General features: G+C 43.1%; 1 protein-coding gene across 1 annotated transcript in view; it reads left to right on the plus strand.

The window, feature by feature from the left end:
• CUBN (cubilin) overlaps positions 1-23,995 on the plus strand; it is a 269,760-nt gene that overhangs the window by 104,802 nt on the left and 140,963 nt on the right. The window contains exons 29-31 of the mRNA XM_022580595.3: positions 9,570-9,751; positions 14,427-14,601; positions 16,027-16,196. Coding sequence (XP_022436303.2) covers positions 9,570-9,751; positions 14,427-14,601; positions 16,027-16,196 — 527 coding nt within the window. The remainder of the gene's footprint in view (positions 1-9,569; positions 9,752-14,426; positions 14,602-16,026; positions 16,197-23,995) is intronic.

Below are 23,995 nucleotides of genomic sequence, written 5' to 3' on the forward strand. Positions count from 1 at the left end.
GAAACTAACACAACATGGTAAATCAACTATATTCCATTAAAAAAAAAAAAAAGGCCTGTGTACCGCAGGAAATAGTTGAACCTTGTTTTGGGTCGGACTTTCCCAAATTCTGAGCTCCTAGTTACCGTTTCTCATTATAGCACCCCATGCCTGACTCCTATGAAAACAGTCCTTACTGGTAACTCCTCCTTGCGACCCTGCCCCCTTTGCCTGCTGCCCTTTTGCATGTCAGAGGGGAATTGGACAGACCAGTGAGTCTCCTCTCAAGGTCCTGCAGAAGAGAAGGTTTTTATTTTTACATTATAGAAAAACTGTTAAAATATACATCATTCATTTTGATGAGGCATCATCATTTATTATTTAAAATTTATTCTTTTACTATACTTTGGCTTTTCAGCTTCTTTTTCACATTTACCCTGATCTCTCAGACATTTCCCTCCGAAATTAGAGGATAAGGCTGTGAGGATGTCCTATTTGGGTCCGTTCTCTGTTCCTTTTCCTCCAGCCTCAGGGGGCTTTGGCCCAGAGTCACTTACAAGCGGGCAGGCCCTCCCAGTGCTGTTGGTTTATGGAACATAGTTTCAGGAAAATGCCAAGTGTAAAGAGGTTTGAGCAATTGTAATTGCAGGAAACACAGAATGTGCTTTTAAAACTTTGGGCCTCTAATTCCATCTAGCCGTTTCATTGCTAATTTGCTTTTATTAAAACCAAAAAACAAAACAAAAGATCAACAGCCACCCCAGACCTTGAGGATAGAACATACGTAGACTATGCTTTTTGTTGTTGTTCTGGAATTTTATAACTCGTTGCTTGTTTTAGATCAAACAAAAAAAAAAAACCCCAAAAAACAGTGTTAGCAAAGTTCTTTTTTTAATTTAATTTATTGCTTTTTTGAATTTAATTTTACTGATTTGCTTATATATGGAAAAGATTTGTTATCTTCACAAGTAAGCAGGTTTAGTAACAACTTTTTTTTTTTAACATCTTCATTGGGGTATAATTGCTTTACAATGGTGTGTTAGTTTCTGCTTTATAACAAAGTGAGTCAGTTATACATATACATATGTTCCCATATCTCTTCCCTCTTGCGTCTCCCTCACTCCCACCCTCCCTATCCCACCCCTCCAGGCGGTCACAAAGCACCAAGCAACAACTTTTAACTCTTTCTTGTTATGAGTTCCGTAGATCAATGTGCTTCCTGCTGATAACGTAAGCGCTTCCTTTCAGTTGATGGCTGCGAGTTTGGAGGAAAGTAGAATCAAACAGATTATCAGTCACCAGTACTAAAAGTTTTATAAAGATTAGTTAAAACTGAAAAACATATGATTCTCTTCAGGACATTATTTTATTCCAGTTCAGCTGATATCTGACGATGTTAGCATATTAGATTTGTCAGATTTGTCTCAAATTAAATGGAAAAGCATTTTGCTTTATTATTTTCTGGTTGCTATGGTGACTTTTTTCCTCAGTAGATGGACAGAACGGTAATGAGGGTGGTGCTCAACACTGCCGTTCCAGGGCCTTAGGGCTGAAATGCCCAATGAGGCATAGTGGAGAGAAGGCAGAACTGCGAGTAGGGGCTTGGGGGCGGGAGGGGTTGGCGGGGGGAGGTTGGCCCCAGATCCGCCGTTCACTCTCTGAGTTACAAGCCCAGCAGCCTTCTTGAGCCTCACTCTGCTCATCTCTAAAATGGGCCTGGTGTGATCACTCTTGCCTACCTCGTAGAGTTGTTATGAATTTCAGGTAAGATTAACGTGCTCATTAGAAGCACATGGAAAAACTGTGCACTACCGTACGGATACGAACTATCTTTATTGTAGCTTCATGAACAATTGATTTCTTATGTCTTATCGGGTGATCACGATGGCTCTTTAGCTGGTGTGGTAATTCCTCTTCCAGCTCCAGGTCTTTCTCTCGTGTCATCCCAGATCTGGATAAACGCCTGTTCAGTTGTAATACACAGTATATATGGAGTGATTGTCATATGCAAGACACTTAGCTAAAAACCTTACTTTGGACTTTTCATCTAATCTATATCACAACCCCATGAGGACGAGCACTAACACTGTTACAGATGAAGACACTGGGGATTAGAAAGGTTAAATTAGTTATCCAAAGAGTAGCATAGCCAGGGCTGGAATGTTTTGTTTTATGCCATGGCCTATGCTTTACTTGGTATATTATTATATTTCCAAAAGTTTTGCAACTCTGAAATCATGTCTCCTCCATGAAAATCTTTTCTTACCAGTTGGTGCAAAGAGCCCCTATCTCTCTCTATTTCTTCTGAGTATGTATCCCTCAGAGCTCTTTATTCATCACTCCATTCTACTCCTTGGTTAGTATTTTCATCATTTAATTATTTTCTCCATGTAGACCTCTGAAGTGCCTTCCCAAATCATTGTCTCTGTTTTAGATGACTGAAGCCCAGTTATAGAAAACTTCTCTGTTTTCCTACATTTGATTATTCATTCAACCAGACAGGTAACGTGATGATGAGAAGGATCTTGGGAGTCTACCCATCACCTCCTGTGTCATTTCCCGTTGGCTGTTGGTCGATACAACTTCTTTCATCTCCAGCCTTGTCTGTCCTCCCTTTTCTACCCTTCTTGTGACCCCCTGGTCACTCGTCCAAGGTCACAGACATGACTGACAATGACATGATTTTTTTAAACTTATTGCACAGCCTGCTAAACTGTGTTTTCTCCACAGTTTCATTTGTTTTAATATTTGCAGGTGTGTCTATACCATTATTTCTACTCTAAATAAAATGTCGGCACCTGAGATTTTCTGGAAGCCTTGTTGTTTCCATCTCCGAAGTAGCTGCTTGGATTTAGAAAGAGATTTTCTTCTGTGACTCACCCAGGAGAAAGTGTATTTTAACAAGAGACCATCAAGTCCTGAATCTCACACCAAGGGAGACAGTGCAGCAAACAGTTTTTCTCTTTCCTGGCCCCAAGTAAGCTTAAATTTACTAGGAAAGTAAAATTAGGATGTTTGTTTATGTGGAAAGGTTTTTAGTATTAGACATCAGCAACACTGGGGACCGCTCCATAGGTAAAGCAGCTTTTACCAAATAAGTAGATTTTTGAAATTCCACAAAATAAATTTATTTATTTATTATAAATTTATAATAAATTTATTTATTTATTTATAAATTATTTATTTTTGGCTGCCCTGGGTCTTCATTGCTGGCGTGAGGTCTTTCTCTAGTTGCAGCAAATGGGGGCTACTCTTTGTTGTGGTGCACAGGCTTCTCATTGTGGTGGCTTCTCGTCACTGAGCACCGGCTCTAGGTGCACGGGCTTCAGTAGTTGTGGCTCATGGGCTCAGTAGTTGTGGCTCGCGGGCTCTAGAGCGCAGGCTCAATAGCTGTGGCTCACGGGCTTAGTTGCTCCGCGGCATGTGGGATCTTCCCATACCAGGGCTCAAACCCGTGTCCCCTGCATTGGCACGTGGATTCTTAACCACTGCGCCACCAGGGAAGTCCCTGAATTCCACACTCTTTATTAAAAATAAAGCAAAACCAAAACTTGTTTCTACCACACAAGGTGCAGAAATAGTAAATCAAAGAAAATGAACAGCTTTGCTGTTCAATATAAACAAGATATTGTTGATGAGGCAGAATTAAATTATTTTGCTTTTGATTCATTTCAGCGTTTGGAACATGTTTTCTCTCCTTTAGAATTAAACACAATAGGAGTTTTTGGACTGTCTTGCTATTTCCTTTAACTGGCAGTGGGACAGTATGTGTTGATATAGGTTCCAAGTCACATTTCCTGTGTTGTAACCAGTCTCTTTTTCACAGCTAATTAAGTGGAAAACGATGTATAAGTACAATTCAAAAGATTCACATTGTATACTCTTTAAAAAACTCTACTATTTACTGTGAATTATAGTTTTTGTTTTTCATTTATAATTTTAAAAACTCAACTGTTGGTGTGAATTTATTATTTTTCATTTCTATGTATAATTATCCAATTCCAAATTCATATTCTAATGTTTCAGTGTTAACCTAAAGATAGCTTGAATTTATGAAGCAAATTATCAAATAAATCATTACATATTTCATTTTTTTTTGGTTAATACAAATGTTCTCAATTTTGTTATGAGTATGTTTTCCCTTGTCCCTTAAGGAGAGCATAGAAAAAATAGACATTCATTTTTTCAGTTTTTGGGTTTTTTAAAACATCTTTATTGGAGTATAACTGCTTTACAATGGTGTGCTAGTTTCTGCTTTATAACAAAGTGAATCCGCTACACGTATACATATATCCCCATATCTCCTCCCTCTTGCGTCTCCCTCGCATCCTCCCTATCCCACCCCTCTAGGTGGTCACAAAGCACCGAGCTGATCTCCCTGTGCTATGCGGCTGCTTCCCACTAGCTCTCTATTCTACATTTAGTAGTGTATATATGTCCATGCCACTCTCTCACTTCGTTCCAGCTTACACTTGCCCCCATTTTTTCAGTTTTTTAAAGATATATTTTGACATAAATTTTTTTTTTGCTTGATACCAAGTACACATTTATTAAAGAATTTCCAAATCTAGGAAAAAGAAATGATACCCAGGAGAGTGAAGCATAACTGGCTAAATGCTGATAAAAGTCTCTCATCTGTGGAATGAAATTAGTATCGAAAGAGAATTATGCCAACACTGTACTATTGAAACTAGCAAATTCTAAAGTATCTTTTGGCTACTCGACATAATGATTTATTTATTTTTATTTATAACTTACCATCAATTAGCACGTGAAAGATAAAATAGAATTCACTATTTTTTTTCAAATCAAAACTTATTGAAATTACTCTTTGCAAACTGAAGGAAAAGCAAAAAGAATTTAATGATTTGCAGGAGGGCATGTGGTAATAGCACTTTTTTTATGTCTACAGATGGATTTTTTTTTCCCCAGGGACATTAAATATACCTGGCTTCTCTAGCACTGCTTGTACTATGGCATATGCTCAGTAAATATTGATTGAATGGATGGATGGATGAATGGGAATTGGAAAGTTATTTTATGTCGTTCAAAATTTAGAAATACAAAGAGGGAGTTAAATTTCTACCCTAATTATCAGAATTAACTTTATATTTCAGTACTTTATAGTTTTTACCATAAAATACCACTGAATTAATTTGTTCTATTTTGCGTTTGATGTGAACTGTTAAATCAAAGTTGTTACCTTTTGGTAAATTAAGCTTCAGAAGTAGTGAGATTACGAAGGAGAAAAAGAAAGCTGCAAAGAGTCTTCAAGCTCCAACAGTTTCTTTGTCTCCTCCTCACAAGCACACAGTATTTTTCCCCAGTATGGTATCACTTTTAATAATATTGGAATTTCTCTTTAGGAGACACACACATAAGTGCTATTCATGAGAAAAGAGCATGGCATACCTAAAAATAAAATTGTGCTTTGTTTTTTTATAAACCTTGTTTATGTTTATTTTAAACCTTAGGGAAAAGTACTCTATGGGTATCCAGAGCTGTAAGTGGGTAAATAAAAAAGTACTGTAATTTTTCAAAGCGTCATTGACTGCCAAGAATCTGATATTATCATTCCAGCTTACAGCAACTCAGTTAAGGGTATTAGTATCCTGCTATTTGCAAAGGAATTTACAAGGAAACCTAAAACAATTGGAAAAGACAATGGAAAAATATTATACAGACTTTTAGATGAATCGACTATGATTTTAAAAAAAGAATTAGATTATCTGATGAGCTGAATCTAAATAAAAATGCAGGTGAGGTATCCAAGCTTCCATTTCCTTGTTCTCTTTTATATTATGTGACCACAAAGTTATTTTCTGCCAAAGGTTTTTTTTTTCCACTGGCTTGCTTATTTGATACAACTGATACTAAGAACCATAGGAGCTGAAAATGTAGGTTGAAAAAAATGGGGGTAACAGACTGGCTTTGCTTACCTATAATGTATTTTAGTAAGAGATGCTTTCCATGGGCCACTGTGTTGCACAACTCCAGGGAGCATCGTCTGATGGAATACACTGTGACTGGTGCCCCCTGGGGTTGTGCAGTGGTGCTGAGCACATATACAATCTGTGCTGATTTTGGCTTCAGGAATGTTTTCCATGGATGGTTGTAGTAGGAAAAATATTTTTGAATCTTCACGCACTTATGTTTTTTTAACATTCACCACAGGCTACAAACAATGTCAACACGTCTAATTTTAAATAGCTTTTTCGCAGGACTTTAACCAGAAATAAGAGTAGAAACTTGATAGGAAAGATGCTGTCCTGTGCAACAAATTTAAAGTCTGAAAACACAGAGGTTTTTCAAATGGAAGCAGGAAACTGGCCATTCAAGAAGATGGTAGCGTGTTGAGCTGGAATCCGATTTCTTTACACAATCAGGATTCTTCTTGGAATTCTCAGCTCTTTTCAGTTAAGTGGAGATTCTGTATGAAAACTCTTTCTTTTGAACTTTTATAACACTTTTTTCTAATTCCCTGTACAGACAAATAAATTTGCAAAGGTGGATAGTAGACATGACCTCAGCTTTAGTGTCTTAATGTGAAAATGCACATACATTCACAATGGAGTGAGGAGGCATTGTCATTTTTAAACATGAAAAGCCTTGACTTGACGCTCAGTAAGGGAAGGTGCTTGGAAGAATTTACCAACTGATAAGAATATTCTGGAAAATAGAAAAGGGAGATATGTTAACAGAGCAAACAATTTTTTTTTTTTTTTTTGCGGTACGCGGGCCTCTCACTGTTGTGGCCTCTCCCGCTGCGGAGCACAGGCTCCGGACGCGCAGGCTCAGCGGCCATGGCTCACGGGCCCAGCTGCTCCGCGGCATGTGGGATCCCCCCGGACCGGGGCACGAACCCGTGTCCCCTGCATCGGCAGGTGGACTCTCAACCACTGCGCCACCAGGGAAGCCCCCAAACAATTTTTTTTAATCACCAAAAATGGCTTTTGGAAAACAAAAGAAAAAAATTTAGAATTTTTAGAAAAAAAAATTATCTTTTTTCTAATTTTATCTTTATTTTTTTCTAATTTTGTCTTTAAAATTTGAGCCTTCCTCAAGTTTTACTTCTTCCATAAATTTTTCTCTCCCTTTCCATTCTGAAATCCCTGAATTCTTACCAACTATGTGAGTCTGTGGAGTGTAGTAGTTAAGAGCCCCACATTGCCGGATTGCACGGATTGGTTGATAGCGGGAGATTCTGCGCATGGGTGGCTCCACCCCTCACGACTTAGGTACCTTAGACAAACCACTTGACCTATGTTTGCATTGATTTGCTCATTTGAGAAATGCAGATAATAATGATCTGTGTGGTTGTTGTGAGCGTTAAAATAGGAACTATCTGTAAAGTGCATCTATGCACTCAGTAGGCAGTGGCAGTGCTTTACTGTGTACCACGTGTTGTAGCATTTGATTATTTGTTATAATGACTTGCCTTAATTACTTTCTAAGGCATGATGTATACATTCATAAAACACATGCTAGAGTCTTTTTCCATGCTTGGGTTTAACACGTCAGTTTTTTGTTTGGTTGGTTGGTTTTTAGATGTACGTTTCCCAGGGCCAGGACCTATATCATTTTTGTTGTTGTTTTTATTTATCATTCACTTTATTTTTTTAAAATTTTGTTTTATATTTTTGTGTGTGTGGTACGCGGGCCTCTCACTGTTGCGGCCTCTCCTGCTGCGGAGCACAGGCTCCGGACGCGCAGGCTCAGCGGCCATGGCTTACGGGCCCAGCCGCTCCACGGCATGTGGGATCGTCCAGGGCCGGGGCACGAACCTGTGTCCCCCGCATCGGCAGGTGGACCCTCAACCACTGTGCCACCAGGGAAGCCCTCACTTTATTTTTTAGAGGAGTTTTAGGTTCACAGCAAAACTGAGTGGGAGGTGGAGTTCCCATGAAGCCCGGTCCCCACCCACGCACAGAGTCCACCATTAGCAGCCTCCTCCACCGGAATGGGACATTTGTTACAGTTGATGACTCTATATTGACAAAGTCCACAGCTTACATTAGGGTTCACTCCTGAAGTTGTATATTCTATGGGTTTTGACAAATTTATGACATGTGCCCACCCTAACGGTATCATACAGAGTAGCTTTATCGCCCTAAAAATCTTCAAAAAAAAGCACTCTACCCATTCATCTCTCCTTCCCCTCCAGCCCCCGGCAACCACTGGTCATTTTACTGTCTCCATAGTTTTGCCTTTTCCAGAATGTCATACAGTCAGAATGATACAGTATGTAGCCTTTCCAGACTGGTTTCTTTCACTTTTTTTGTTTTTTTTTTTTAAATTTAATTTTGTTTATTTTTGGCTGCACTGGGTCTTCGTTGCTGCACGAGGGCTTTCTCTAGTTGCGGTGAGCGGGGGCTACCCTTCGTTGTGGTGCACGGGCTTCTCATTGCGGTGGCTTCTCCTGTTGCGGAGCACGGGCTCTAGGCACACGGGCTTCAGTAGTTGTGGCTCGCGGGCTCAGTAGTTGTAGCTTGCAGGCTCTAGAGCGCAGGCTCAGTAGTTGTGGCACACGGGCTTAGTTGCTCCGCACCATGTGGGATCTTCGTGGACCAGGGATGGAACCCGCGTCCCCTGCATTGGCAGGCAGATTCTTATCCACTGCGCCACCAGGGAAGTCCCTCTTTCACGTCTTAATATGCGTATATATTTCCTCGGTGTCTTTTTTTTTTTTTTTTTTTGCGGTACGCGGGCCTCTCACTGTTGCGGCCTCTCCCGTTGCGTGGAGCACAGGCTCCGGACGCGCAGGCTCAGCGGCCATGGCTCACGGGCCTAGCCGCTCCGCGGCACGTGGGATCTTCCCGGACCGGGGCACAAACCCGTGTCCCCTGCATCGGCAGGCGGACTCTCAACCACTGCGCCACCAGGGAAGCACTCCTCCATGTCTTTCTGTGGCTTGATAGTCCATTTGTTGTTAGTGTTGAATAATATCCCATGTCTGGATGGACCACAGTTTATTTATCTAATTCAGCTACTGAAGGACATCTTGGTTGCTTCCAAGTTCTAGCAGTTAAGAATAAGGCTGCTATAAACATCTCTGTGAAGGTTTTTTGTAGACATATCATATATATATATTTTTTAATTTCCTACAGTCTCTCATACAAAGGTAAGGATTTTTAGCACTTAGAATTCCACATCTGAGGTCTGAAAGGACTTAGAAATAACGCATTAGATACAAGGAAACTGAAGACCAAGCGACCTGGTGTCGACTGCGCATGCAGTCTATCGTACTTCCTACCAGGAAATTCTTACCTATATGTAACGAAGAAGATCTAAAAATTAGGTTGACGTCTTGAAAATATTACCAAAGGTTTGATGTGGTGAGCATAAGAGCTGAGAATTATCGCCCCAAATGATATAATCAATTTTTTTTAAAGAGTGAATTTAATAAGCTGTAGCCATGGTTTTTCCTCATTGTTTTACAACTGCTCATTATAACTGTATTATGACTTTATAATTTCTCTCCTAAGCTAGGCATTGTGCATTTTGAGTTATGTTTTGCGTAGCTGGATTTTTGACTTTTTCCCAGTGGCTGATGCTCTCTTGGAACTGACTGAGCCTTGCTCTTTTCACAGGTTGTGGTGGAGAGTTGTCTGGGGACACGGGCTCCTTCAGTAGCCCCGGCTACCCTAACAGGTACCCTGCCAACAAGGAGTGTATCTGGTACATTCACACAGCCCCTGGGAGCAGCGTTCAGCTCACCATCCATGACTTTGATGTGGAGTATCACGCAAGCTGCACCTTCGATGTCCTGGAGGTAGGAAATTAGATAGTTTTCCGCACGTTATAGGATTTGGGGGGTAGAACTGGAAATCACTCTGCAGAAAACCCTAAATTCTTTCCAGGGGCCAGCAGTGTTCTATTCTTAGACGTTTCGATGAGCATCAGCCCTTGGTGAATGATGCTTGCAGACAAATGGAGTTAATATCTCAGTTTGGCTTTCCCTAAAAGCAGTGCCCGAATGGCTGGGTGTAATTAGAAGGTGGTACCAGGCGGCAGAAGGGAGGGAACCATGGGGGGAGGCTGAGGAGAGAGAACCAAGGAAGGGAGCCCCTGTGGGCGAAGTGGGCTTAATCCTGCTGCAACCCCCGAGGTCCTATGAGGTCTGCTGCTCAGAACCATCCCTCTAAGGACACAAGGCATTGGTCCCCCAGCTCCCGTCCCCACTGATGGAACCTGGGATCATCAGTGCCCCACACTTCCAGCCTGAGAAAGCTCCCTTGGGAAAGGCAGTGGGTGGCAGAGTGTAAAGAAGACGTGGGTGCTCGGGGTAGGACAGGGCAGGGAGCTGAGGAAGTGGCCGCAACTTTTCCAACACTGCTGCAATGGCTTTATCTCAGGTAATTAAGATGGCCCTTGAGAATCGGTTATAATCGGCTGTTTGTTGCAGGAATCTAGTCATTAGATGATTTCCAAGTACACATGAAACTCCTATCGCCTCAGCGGTAGGGACTGCCTCATGACAAGGTTCTGTATCTAGTAGAACTTAAAGTCCACGAAGGCTGGGTATTTGTCTGTTTTTGTTCTGTTTTGTTTTGTTTCACTGCTATACCCCCAGAGCCATAGAGCACTTGGCAAATAGTAAACACTTGATATATATTTGTGGGATAAATGAAAGTGTCACATCTCCAATTGTTGTGCAGTGATAATGTACATTTATGGTGATTTGCAAAGGGATTTCAACATCCATTTTCCCATTTGAATGTTAACGAATCCTGTGAGGTAAGAGGGGGATTTTACCGCTCCCCATTTCACTGTTGTCAGAACGGAGGCTCAAAAAGATTGCTGGGTTTTTCCACAACCATAAGGATAGTGAGTGGAAAAGCTGAGAACTGAATCCATCCCCACCGCACATGCCACGTCAGCCAGTGTAGAAGGACAGATGTGGGCAGTGTGCAAGATACTGAAAGGAGCGGCTTGTTGACAGGCCTGTATAGGAAACTTTAAAACTTAAAAGCCTTATTTAATTACAAACCAAGTTGTCTCCTTGAAAAGAAATGGGGTTCTCAAATCACGTCCTCACTGAGTAGACGCAGCGTCACTAGGAGTCACATTTAGCAGCTCGAGTCTCTGCAAAGAAGGACGATGCTGCAGTAAGTGGGACTGGAGACAGAGCCAGTGAGTCCTTGGGTTCCACCCAAACCCTGTCTTCACGTAAGTCCGGCTGCCCAGGCGTGACTCCAGCTCAGAAGAGGACCAGTTTCTTCCGAGGAGAGAATAAGGTGGCTCCCGAAATTTACGAAACTCACGCGCAGCTCAGACTGTGAAGCAGTAATAATGCTCACATGGGGAATGTCGAGATGCTCCCTCCCGCGGGCGAGATTCCTCAGGCGCATGATAACCCTTAACCCGCACAAAGGGCTGGCAGCAGTGTCCCACGGTAACGTGACACGTTCGTCACCCTTCATTTTCATATTGCAAAGCTCGTGTGATCGTTGCCTACTTGGCAGCATGTAAATAGGGTTCATTGTGCTTTGGTTTTGTCCCACCCATTACGTGAGAGAGCAAAGAGCAGGCCTGTTCCCTGTGAGCAACCTTGGGGACAGAGGGGCAGCACAAGGCCTCTGGGCAGCAGCGTTCAGACAGGGTCCTGCACAGAAAGGACCGTGAGAAGAGGCTGCGGTCTGCTTGGGGCTTATCTGTGTCAGGACAAGGTGGGCTCCCGTGTCCCATCCAACCAGGGTTTGAGGGAATATATTGAAGCCCTTAAATATTGGGGCAGGTTTTTTTCTTAAGGCTGCAGTGAGTTAACCCCCTGACTTCTTCCCTCCAGACCTTGTTGGACGTCTCTGCAAACACTCAGGAAGGTGGTGTCATCAATTTGGGTTAATGACAATAAAATGATTTTTTTCCATCCCTATCACATGGACGCCGATAACATGTTAGCAACAGGTTTCACAATATTTTACCCCAGGTGGGTGTGTGGCCTGGAAACATCGCTGACTTTCTCCACCCATCTGTCTCCGTCCTGTTTGTTCATCAGCCCGTCCTGCTCTGAGCCCAGTAGGGCCTCACTGTCTCCAGGTATCCGGTTTACCTGAGTTTCACCTGATCTAACCAAGAGCCCATCTATTTTTCTCTCAAAAAGCAGGTGTCCGGAGAGCGGCCAGCTGCATCAGGCAACAGCCGTTTGGTTACTCATAACCCTGGAATGCTGACTTGATTGTAACAGTAAATGGAGCTAACAGAGCAGAAAGAACTGTTCAAAACAGATTAAAACCATAGGCTTTGAAATGTTCTATATCCTGAGCATTGGCTAAAAACACATTTTTTAATCTCTGATCATCAGACCAATTCTTTTCCCCACAAAGTTGAGTCATATGCTGTAATCCAACGAAGCACACCCTGAAATTCTTTCCATCTTTTTCCTCTTTTGAAGAGTCATGTGCTAACTCTTGGTTTTAATTTGTGGAAGCGGAAAGTACCATTCTGTTGTTTGAGTGAGAGAAACGCTGGCTGATTTCACTTCAGTCCTTGAGAAAGGAGCCTGAACAGCACAGAGCAGAAAAGGGAAGCCAGTCCTCGGCGCAGGAGACCCAGACGGTTGCCTGGTGCGGGCAGTCAGCCTCCCCTGGTCTCTCCCCCGCTGTCTTTGTGAATCCGGCTCAGTACAAGGGAAAAAGCAAAGAACGTCAAAAGCGGCAGTGTTTACTCTTCTGGAGGCTCTAGGCCCGGCCGACTCATACCCGCTTTGTTTGCGATCTCAAGGGGACCCTGAGCAGGGAGACCAGAATATTTTGCTGACGTGCAAGTTTTCTTTGTTAGAACTAAACGCTTGCGCTCAGCGTTCTGTCCAAATATGTGCTGCTCGCGGGGTGGGCGACGGGGGGCCCAGGCTGTGGGTTTCAGGCTCTGAGCTCCACCCCAGGCCAGGGGGCAGGGGGATCTCAAGGGTGCTAAACCAGAAGCAGTCTGGTTTGTGCCATTTGCATATGTGTACATGGGAAGGGCCACACAGGGCTCTTCCTCCAGTCCTGCCTCTGATGGGACTTGGGGGCCACACAAACAGAGCTCTTCCAGGTGAAAATCAGCTCGAAGCGGTTGGCTCGCTTCATTCCTTTGCAATTACAGCCCTTGCGCTCGGCCCTCCCGGAACAGTGGTTTCATTCATTTCGGCCTTTCCCGCATGGCTGGGGGAATTAATCAGACAAAGAAATCATTATGGATTCAAATCACACACTCCTCACCGAAAGTAGGCTGCTTGTTCTCGCTCTCCCTCCCCGGAGGACACTTGAGTGAAGTCCACATCAGTCGGCAGCCACCCTGGGGTGGGGGTGGGGGCAGGGGCGCAGGGCCTCAGGCTGGGGAGATGCTCGGGTGGGAGAGCGGCGCAGGTCAGGGTGGGGAGGGCACCACCCGCACCCACTGGGCCACCTTTCCCGGGTCTGGTTCCAGCCGGGAGGGGGGAAGGGCGCAGATGCCAGTGTGCCTGAGAACTGTCACCAAACTGGTCGTTCTTGCACTAACGCAAGTGTGGCAAGATTGACGGTCGGGGGTCTACACCTTCTGTGGGATTCTTATCTTCCCCCCACACCCCCGCACACGGGTTATCCAAGGGGCCCTTGAGAAACCTGTGTGTGAGGCATCCTGGAGGCCCCCGTGGGCTGGGCCAGACCTCCTGCAAGATGCTGGACGTGAGATCCAGGGGACAGTTGCCACGAGGAATGTGTCGCCGGGATATTGCATCCAGCCAGATAGTTGCAAATTGCAGCAGCCTAGGAGATCTCGGGACAAGTGAGATGGACCTAGCGGGGCAGAGTCCAGGGCGATTCCCGAGCAGAAGGTGAACGCTCTCCGTCTTGCTCCTGTGAGCGCCTGTGCCAGGAGAAGATACAGAGGGGCCTGTAGGACTCCCTCCCTGAGGGTACCGCAGAACACACTGATAGAGGTTACATTTTCACTCCCTCTGAAGGGGCAAAAGTATACTAAATGCCTAATCTTGTAAAGCATTCGGGTTGCAAAGTGGAAAATCCTAAAAATGTAGCAGTGATCAATAGCCTTCAGTGAACAAACAAAATAGCTTTATGCTAAGGCTATTCCTCTGCGCCCAGAAGAGTTAGAAAATCAGACCTGATACTGGATTATCTGCCACGTGCCTCTGCCAAAGAAAGCAGGGGATCCTATGTGGACTTGGAAGAGGGGAAGGGGAGATAGGGGAGAGTCTGGGATAATCTGCTCAGTTCAGCTCTGCAGCTCCGGCTGAGGGGACAAGCAGGCATTTCATGGGCAGTTGAACTTGTGTGTTACGAGGGCAGAGGGAGTGCCTTGGAAAATCCAGCTCAAGTTTACAGTGTGCCCCCACATGGGGAGGCTGAGATTTCAATCTCTGCTGATAATAGGATCCAAACGCTGGTGCTAAAGGGGAATCAGCGGAAGGCTTGTAATTGCTTAAATATCTCTCTCAAGTTCTTTTTTTCTCCGTCCCATCATAGATCTATGGAGGCCCTGATTTCCACTCTCCCAGGATAGCCCAGCTGTGTGTGCAAAGATCGTCTGAGAATCCCATGCAGGTCTCCAGCACTGGAAGTGAGCTGGCAATCCGATTCAAGACTGACTGGTCCATAAATGGGAGAGGCTTCAACATCTCATGGAGAGCGGTCCCTGGAGGTGGGTGAACCAAGGAGCTGTCTCAAAATCCTTAAGCTGAGCCCTCGTTAAATTTCATGAAGTGTTTAGAGAGCGATGTGACGGCTACATCCTCCGTCACAGCTCTGTGACTTCTCTAACGGCACACACGCTTCCCTGAGAAAGAGAGTTTAACTTGCAAAGAGTCACCTCGTATGTGAAAACCAGCCCATGCAAGTGTGCACATCCATGCTGAAAGCAGAAGCAGGGTGGTTGGTCAGACTCGCTTTCTCTCCAAGGGACTTCTGCCTGTTCACCAGCCTCAATTTGGGCATCAACAAAGTGCTAAATTACTTTATGCCACACATGTGGATGCCTGGCAAATACCAAAAGTGCAAATGTTAAATTTGTGAATTTCAAGGAATTATTACCTTTTGTTATATAGTGACTTTCTGCCCAAGATCTTAGGCTGTCTAAATAAATTACCTGTTGCAGATTTTTAAAATAAAGTATTATTAATGCACAAAATCTTTCAGCAGATGTTAATCTATACAGCTACTAATAATAGCAATGCTTATTGAACGCTTACTGTGTGTCAGGCGTTTTCCTCACTATTCTACAAAGACTCTCTCATTTAACCCTCACAACCGCCCTCTGAGGGAAGGTTGTTCCTTGTCCTTACCTTACTGGTGAAGAAGTGGAAGCCTAGAATAGTTAGTGACCTGTCCAAAGTCACACAGCTAAAAAATGCCAAAGCGAAGACATGACTCCAGGCTGCCTTATGGCCCCACTTCTGTAGGCCAAAGGTGGTATAGTAAGTATACTAGAGCTTTCCTAAAGTTAATGGTGCATGAATTTAATGACAATTATATTTACATGGTGTTGAGATTACCTAAAAATGATTCTCAATTATCAGAAAATAATACTGAATTTTCCCATTATTAGTTTATATTATCATAAACCCAAGAAATGATGGGTCATAGAGTTAGACATCGATAGATATTTGATTACATCCCAGGAATTTAGAAAACTGAATGACTGTACAAGGTCCAGAATATTAAATTTTAAAAGACAGATGTTAAATAATTTATAAAAGCATATACACTACTGAATTATCAAACTTCTTGGAAGGAGATGTGTTATTCTTACAGTATGTTATATTTTGAGAGAACAATGAAGAGGCATTTCATGGCTTTATGAAAATATGATTTTACTTGCATTATTTTTCAGTATTTTTCAAATAACCTTTGGCATCAGTATTTGAAGCCTTTTCCTAGGCATACTTCTTCATTTTGTTGAGATGCATGAATTAATGGCGAACATTCGGTTCTTCAGGATGTTTAGCACAGACTACATAAAAATGGTGGTCGAACAAAGTAGCATATCGTTCTGTGCTCCCGGGTAACGGTGTAAAGTTTTGTGCATCAGGGATTCCTCTCGTTATTGAATTGGGTCTCCCATCTACAGGTTGTGGTGGCATTTTCCAAGCTCCCAGTGGAGAGATTCATTCTCCAAATTACCCCAGTCCTTATAGGAGCAACACTGAGTGTACGTGGGTCATTCAGGTGGAAAAACATCACCGTGTTCTCTTGAACTTCACTGACTTTGACCTTGAACCTCAGGACTCTTGTATTATGGTAAGTGACACAAATCTCAAGCATCGTCTCCAGTCAAACCTGGGTCAAAACATTGCCGTAACAGCATGTTTAGTGAATGTATTAGTCATGAATGTTTTCTATGTCAAATCATGGGAAACTCAACTATTAGCAACTTAAAATATAAGGACATTTATTTTTTACCTAAATATAAACCAGGAGGTTTGTTTAGCAACTCAGTCTCCACTCTACCATTCTTAGTGAATTGGCTTTTCATTTTGTCGTTGTTACCTCATGGTCCAAAAATGGCTGCAGCAGTTCAGAACATCCTAAGTTCAGATCTGAAGAAGACGGAAAGGAATAGTATTAGGTGTTTCTATTTTGTATTTTTTTAAAATCAAGAATGCAAAATTTTTACAGAAGCCCCCTTACAGATCATTGGCCAGAAGTGGTTGCAAAAGAGATTAGGAAAGTTTAGTGGATTATCATAATGGATTTATCATAACCACTTTAAATCAATTATTATTAACTCTCTGGGGGTTCTCACAGGGTTCTACTTTTCTTGAGATCAGGATATCTTGATCTGCTACTTGAACAAATCAGTGTCTGATAGAACAGACTAGATGGGAGACAGGGGGTGGAGGAAAAGGGATATGGCTGTTAGTTGGTTCAATGACAAAAAGTTTCCATCACTACCAACAGCTTTAATACATTTTCACCTGAAACTAATGCTATATGTTTAATGTAAGAGTGAATGAGGTTGTATTTCAAAATTTTCTTTTTGTCTTTAATTTTTTTGGCTACCTGATTTTTTTTTTAACACAAGGTTTTCCATCTTTCATTTGTATTTAGAGATATTTCATTCAAATATAAACCAGATCCTCTTGGCTAATGGTTCTTTCTCTTTTAGTTTCCTGACCGTTTCTTATACAAATTCCAACTGGCTAGCTTTCAGACTTAACTCAGGAAAATTCAAAAGTTGTTTCATAATTTTCAAAGTAGTCCAGGCTCACAGTATGATTTCAAGTATTATTTTACAAGATTAAATCATTAATCTACTTAAAAGTTCAGTTGATTTATGGTTATGTATTAACCTTTTAACATGAATCTTCGGAGTCTAAATTGGCAGAGCATTATGTCCTACACCAAACTTAAGGTGTGGGACATCCACTTTCCATGACGGTAACTCTCCTGACAAAGACAATTTTAAAACTTTGGATGATATTTTACAACACTTTCCTAAATGCAACAGGGAACTCACAAGGTGGTGTGAAATTTCTGAGTTAATATCCAAGAGAGATGTGAGCTTGGTACTTGGGGATTGCTTTTGCCCGTGGGGCATTTGCCGATCCAGAAGGAGTTAGTGGCACTTCTCAGAGCCTTTCAGGGCAAAGAGGAGCAACGTTTGAGTCCAGGACCTGAGTAGGGTGTGGGTCCTGGTAAACTCTCCTGAATCCTAGGTAAAATGAAAGTAGCAGCTTTCAGGAAGACCGCATCCAAGCGTCGATTCATCTGAGTGGCCTCCCTAAATCTCCAGCCGTGGAATAATGAGAGGAACCTTGCCTTGCTAATGCATCTAGGCCTTGGACATCTGGCCAAAGCAATTTAAACTCTTCTTCAAAGGGAGATGAAATCATCCCAGACCTCACTTCTACCAGTAATTTTCATATGCAACAGCAAGCACACTATCAAAGATATTTATATATAGGAGGAGACAGTGCAACATAAATGAGTTATAGCATGAATAACAGACATTGGAAATAAACACTGATAGGCACAGGTTAGTAAACAACTATGGTTACTAAGCTTATGGAGATAAAAGTCAAAATTAAAACTTTCAGCAAGGACTGCAAATCATTGCAAATATATATATTTTTAAAGCTGAAAAATTTAAAGTGGATAAACACAGAAGCTGAAATTAATATCTCAGTGGAAGGGTTTGGGGTGTTTTGCTTGTTTGTTTTTTGTATATTAGGCAAATTAGACAGAGATGAGAGAACAAGTGAATTGGAAGCTATCAGAAGAATCTATCCAGAAAAAACAAAACAAAACAAAGCAAAAGGATGAAAAATACAGAAGGGAGATTAAGACAAATATAGGATACATATAAAAAAAGTAACGTACATTTACATACATGTATAAATGGAGCAGGAACAATATTTGAAGAGCTGATGACTAAGACTTTTCCCAAACTGATGAGAGACATCAATTTACAAACACAAGAATCCCAAGGGACCCTGTATACAGCCAAGCAAGATAAATAGACATACTTATCTGAAAAAACTTAAAGATTTTAATCTTTATCTAAAAGATAAAGAAAAAAATGTTACAGTCATCCAGGAGAGTAGGTGAGCGGGTGAACAAATTATCTTTTAGGAAGTGGCAGACTGAATGCAGACTTTTCAACAGTGAAAACTGGAAGGAGAAAAGACACGAGTTGGTATCTTAAATTTGAAGGAAGAAAATGACTATCAGTCAGGAGCTCTGTGCTCTCCTAAAATGACCTTTAATCAGGAAGGTGAAATAAAGCATTGAAGCAGTAGAGGTGCCTTCAAGAGAAGGTCTAGTGGGCCAGAGACAGCTTGTCTGCCTTACAGTTTTGCCTCTGGTGGGCAATTCTCCATCACTTTCTCCCAGTCTGTATGGTTCCAGGTATAGTTTCTTCTCTTTGGTAAAGTCCGTAATCCATAAGATTCAACGTGCAAAGGTGTGTGACCCAAACAAAGCCTAGGTCAAAGCCACACCCAGCATGGCTGCCTTATTTCCCTCCTGTGGTCATGAGTAGGATTTTCCACCTGCATGAGATATAAATACACAGACTGGGTTTTCTAGTAATCAGTGCCCTATCTCAGCACACAGCTGGGCTTGACTTCACAAACTGTAGCCAGAGGAAACAGACAGGAGGAAGTAAAACCTCAAATATAATCTGGTCGTTAGGCATGGAGATAAGAAAATAAACCCACATACAGGTGCTGGGAGGAGTCCAGTCTGGCAGGTATGGTAAAGTACAAAATGTAATAGTCCAAACAAGTTGCCAGGGTCAGGGGATCCTGTATGAAGTAGGTGGGGCAACCCCGCCTGCGGGGAGGCGCGAGTATCAGAAGCAGGTGCTGCTAAGCACTTGGGCAGCGCATGGATACAAGAAGTGAACTGCGCCAGCGGTGTGGGCACCACAGTGCTGTGGCTAAGAAACCCAGCTCTGTGGTCGGGTGGCCCTGGGGCTGAGCCTGAATTTTGCCGTTTTCTGGTTGAGTCGCCTGGGAGAAAGCGAATCTTTCAGCTTTGGTTTCCTTAATTGTGAAATGGGGACAGTAAGAGTATCTGTGTCAGATTTGTTGTTGGGATACTGGAGGTCATGTCGGTGACCTGCTTGTCACATAGAAAGCCCCCGATTCGTGCCAGCCCCTAGTCACAATGACACTGAAGGTGAGCGTCCCCAGAGAGGCCTGTTCCAGGGGCAGTGGTGGAGGAGATGCTGTGGAATACGAGGACGAACAACCAGCTTAGGGTGCTGGGCCTCCAGGTCTTCAGTAAAAGAAGACCCTGTTTATGAACCTTTCTGCTAGCACAGCACCAAGCATTTCGTGGACCCAGGACTCAGTAAACTGTAATAACGATCACGAGGAAACGGGAGTGATTCATTTGGGCCTGGAAGCCAGAGGAGGTTTCACACCAAAGATGACATTTACGTGGCAGAATTTCACTAGTAGACATGTGGCACAGAAGCCAGGGGAGGAAGCTCTGGGGAGAGAACAGGGTAGATTGTGTACAGAAGCGCGAGCGTGCACAGACATTTGGGCTGTAGCTCTGTGCTGGGGAGCGTGTGGAGACCCAGGGTCTATAGAAAACATCTGAACTGGACAAACTCTTGTGCTCTGTGAAGAATTTGAAATTATCCTATAGCCAGTGTGGGGAGTTGATGAACATTTTCTGTAATGTACTCAAAACTGTGTTTTATGATAATAACAGGCAGCCGTGTGAGGCTAGGTTCAGCAGAGAAAGAGAAGGATGGTATAAAGGCTGATTGGAGAGCTATGGAAAAACCCTGGGCAGTGGCCTTGGGAGTGGAGAGAAAGGATGTACCGGCAAGCTCATGTTGGTGTAGCCACCGAAACCTAGAGGCTAATTACACCGTGGAGGGTTGGGGGGAGGGGTGATAGAGATGCAGGGGTTAAGATGATTTGCTTGAAGAATGGGTAAATAATAATGCCATTGACTAAGAGAGTACTAAAGGGATAGACTACTCAGATTGATTTGGAAACTTGAGTTTGAAGGTCTACACTGCGTCCCTTATAGAGTTCAACAAATGGGTTCAGTGCTCAGGATGGGGTCTGAGCTGGACATATCCACTTGAGGATACTTTCTATATACTTGGATGGTTGTTAAAACCACAGAAGTAGATGGAATCCTATATATGAGTATTTTGTAAAGAGAAAAGGGCCAAGTAAACTCTTGGCCCTAAATCACCATTTAGGGGGAAGGTGGAGAAACAAAGGACAAGGAGACTGAAGGGTACTCCAGGAGATGGGTGGAGAAGCAGAAGAGAATGGTAGCATAGAAACCAACAGAGAAGTCAGTTTTAAGAGTGGGTGGGCAAAGGTGTCAGATCCAGCAGATGAGGCTAAAATGAAGCCACCAGAGTCAGTCTTTGATGACCTTGTAAGAAGCAGGACTGGTGTGGGTAGTACTGGAAGACTCCAGATCACGGTGGGTTAGGAGATACAGGAGCTTCTCAGCTTTTCCCCAGAATTATGAAAGTGAATGGTATAGAGGGATAAAGGGCCACAACCTGTGATAAGTCAGGATCAAAGGAAAGTTGTTATTATTATTTGTTTTAGTGGTGAAGAAGCTTAAGCATGCCAGGAGAGCAGGGTGCTGGTGACAGAAGAGCAGCTGAGTGTAAGAGATCAATGGAGTAAACGACAAAGCCGTGTTATCAGGGCAGAGACCTGAGGAAGGGCCAGATTGGTTTTACAAATTTCATATTTTCAGAATGAGAAATTTGAACCCATGGCCAGCCATAAGTTTCCTTTTCTGATTTGCAAATGTCTTTATATTGAAAGTTGCATAAGTCATATACAAGCTAAGTCATTTTTGTTTGTACAATTTGTAACTCACCTTTACTAAAAGATAAAGAAATGTGAAAAAGGACTGTTCGCATAAGTTGGGGTGGAGATCTGCTGTGTACGGTTGCCAAGTGGACCCAGTTATGGGGATGGAGGTCTGCAGAGGTTTAGAAACAGGCAGGCAATGCACTGGCGAGGCTGGGAGCTTGGCTCCAATTTAGAGTTCGCTGTCCAGGCGTTCATGAAGGCAGGCGTTGAGGCACCAGCCATCTATCTTTATAGCTGGATGGACACTGGATGCGAAATGCCCCCGAAAATCTAGTATCTTACATAAGATCTCTGCAGTTTAAGTTCATACAAAGCCAGTCATTCATTTTGGAGACATTCAAGTTAATTTCTTGGTCCTGCTACTTAGACAGAGTCAGTAGCAAAGAGAAAAACATTCAGCTGCCAATGCTGCTGCCAGATAATGTTTGTGTTTGTGGGATTTTTAATAGAGCTCAAGTGTATTATTCAATACCAAGGTAAATTATGCTTGGATAGGACCAGCCATCAGGGTTTTAAACCTCCTCTATCAGTTTAGATTGCAGAGTCCCATTAGAGACCCAGCCATCTCTCAGAATTATTTGTAAGGAGTAGGACAGGATGCAGGGAATAGTGTTAGGAAGATATGTGTGCATATGCCAGAGGAAGCCATCCCAGCCTTCAGTGGAAAGTTGCAGACGGCTCATTTGGGAGTGGGCTGAGTGGACTTCACTCCCTGGCATGATTATTGATATTCGATCTCAGTATTTTGAGCCACATGAGAACTTAGATAACATCGCAGAAGCATGTTTTCTAGAATTTCATGCTGCTGTAATAAAAAAAGAGAGAAACTAGATTTTTCTGACTGCTATTGAAGTGGTGATGGCATCATCTGGAACTCATCAGAAAGCTCAATTTACACTCAGGTTTCAACTAATTTGGTAATACGTGTGCACTTTTTGCTCAGTCCCTATGAGTGGCTGGCGTCGTTAACCTCTGGCTCTCCTGAAGGACACACTGTGACTGCTTCTTGCTAAGGCAGCAGCGGGACCCACGGGCTGCACAGAACTTGTATGGTCAGCATGAAAACGGCTCCATTAGGTTTCGTTTCACGAAGGCCTAGTATTAAAGTGACCTCCAACTGACAGCCTAATTGCTTAATTACAGGCTCTCTCCTGAGCCTTAAATTCACATAGCTCTGCGAGCTCTTATTGATCTAGAAATGCGGGTTGTAGCCCAGTGTGAGAGGGAAAGAGAGAAATCAGATCAGCGGCATGACTGGCCCCCAGAGACCCCGGGCCTCTGATTTCCACATCCTCTTTGCTCAGCACAATGGAATGTCTGCCTGGTGAGAATCAGTGGGAAACAGATAAAAGGAAGCAGACCACAGTCCTGGTCCAGCCTCTCATCTGGAGAAAGTATCCACTAGGGCTACAGGCCCTGCTACAAAAAAACAGGCACATCGTGAGTCACGGTTTTCTTTCTGAAGCTCTTCGTGCTGCTCTAGGAGAAGGAAAGCAAAGTGTTGGATTTGAACTGAAGAAAACCAGATTCCCCCCACGCCAAAGCTGCAGTGCCCGTTGTTCACCCTGTCTGACAGCAAGGCACAGGGTGGGACAGGGCAGACGTAAAACACAGTATCCGTATTTCGTTTTATTTTTTTAAGACACTACCTATGATGTGTTTCCTTTTAAAACATTGATCATTTCCAAACCCGAGCAAATAGACCCAGGGATAATAGAGGTCAGTACTTCAGAGAAACAATTCTTAAACAGTTCTTCTTTAAATATGTACTGTTTTACAAATAGATCCATGATAGAAACCAGTCTCTTTCCCTCTCTTTCTCTCTCCCTCTCATATCTTCCCTTTTTCCTTTACTTCTCACCACAGAAAGTTTACCTTCCGTTCAATACTTGAGGAAGATCTCCAGTAATCTCTTTTAAATGTTTTATTTTGTGGCTTGCTTCTGGTAACCCCTTAGCCATTTGGCCTTCCGGTGCCAAGTTAGTTACCAAAAGCCACGCTGATACTTTCCATCCCCAGAGCAAAGAATCATTGAATTGGAGCCGTTGTCCTTAATCTGCGGACACAAGCTTTGTTTGTGTTTCAGCTCAGAATCTTCTTAAATGTATGTTTATTCGTGAAAATAAAATGAACTTCTTGGATTTCTTTTCATACCAACGTTTCCAGTAATCTTTGGGTCCCTGCTTGCAACAACTGCAAATTATGAGAGTTTCTTGTCTCCTGTAAAATTTGGAACTGGAGTGCCACCCTGTAGAACAAAGAAACAGGAGTGACAAGAGTCCCGACACGAGATGTGTGCTGTGAACTGGGGATTTCATTTCAGAGGCCCGTAGCTGGAAAATATCACTGACGGAGGAAACCGATGCGTCCTCCACCCTCCGCCCTCCACCCCCAAGAAAAGCTGCTGTAATGAGCAATACTTCCCTTTCCTTCCTTACCTAAATTTATGACTTTAACAGCTTGGATAATTTCCTGGTGGGGTGCGCTCCCTGTCACTTAGTATTTCCTCCACCTGCAATTACCGTTCCAACACGGGGGCTCCATTAGCAGCTATGCTGCCCTCCTCCCGTTTGCCACACGTGAATACATTTCACGGACTCTCATGCTCCAGACAGACTTGGCAGCCTGATGTGAATGATGTCTTCTCTGCCCTGAGATCTTATCCACCACATGTCTTGACCCCGATACACTTCAAGGCAATCCAAGCAGTAGACACGTGTTGCGAGA

The sequence above is a fragment of the Delphinapterus leucas genome, chromosome 2 (assembly GCF_059928025.1).
Source record: "Delphinapterus leucas isolate spDelLeu-1000000601 "Yukka" chromosome 2, BTC_Dleu_Yukka2, whole genome shotgun sequence".
Lineage (NCBI taxonomy): Eukaryota > Metazoa > Chordata > Mammalia > Artiodactyla > Monodontidae > Delphinapterus > Delphinapterus leucas.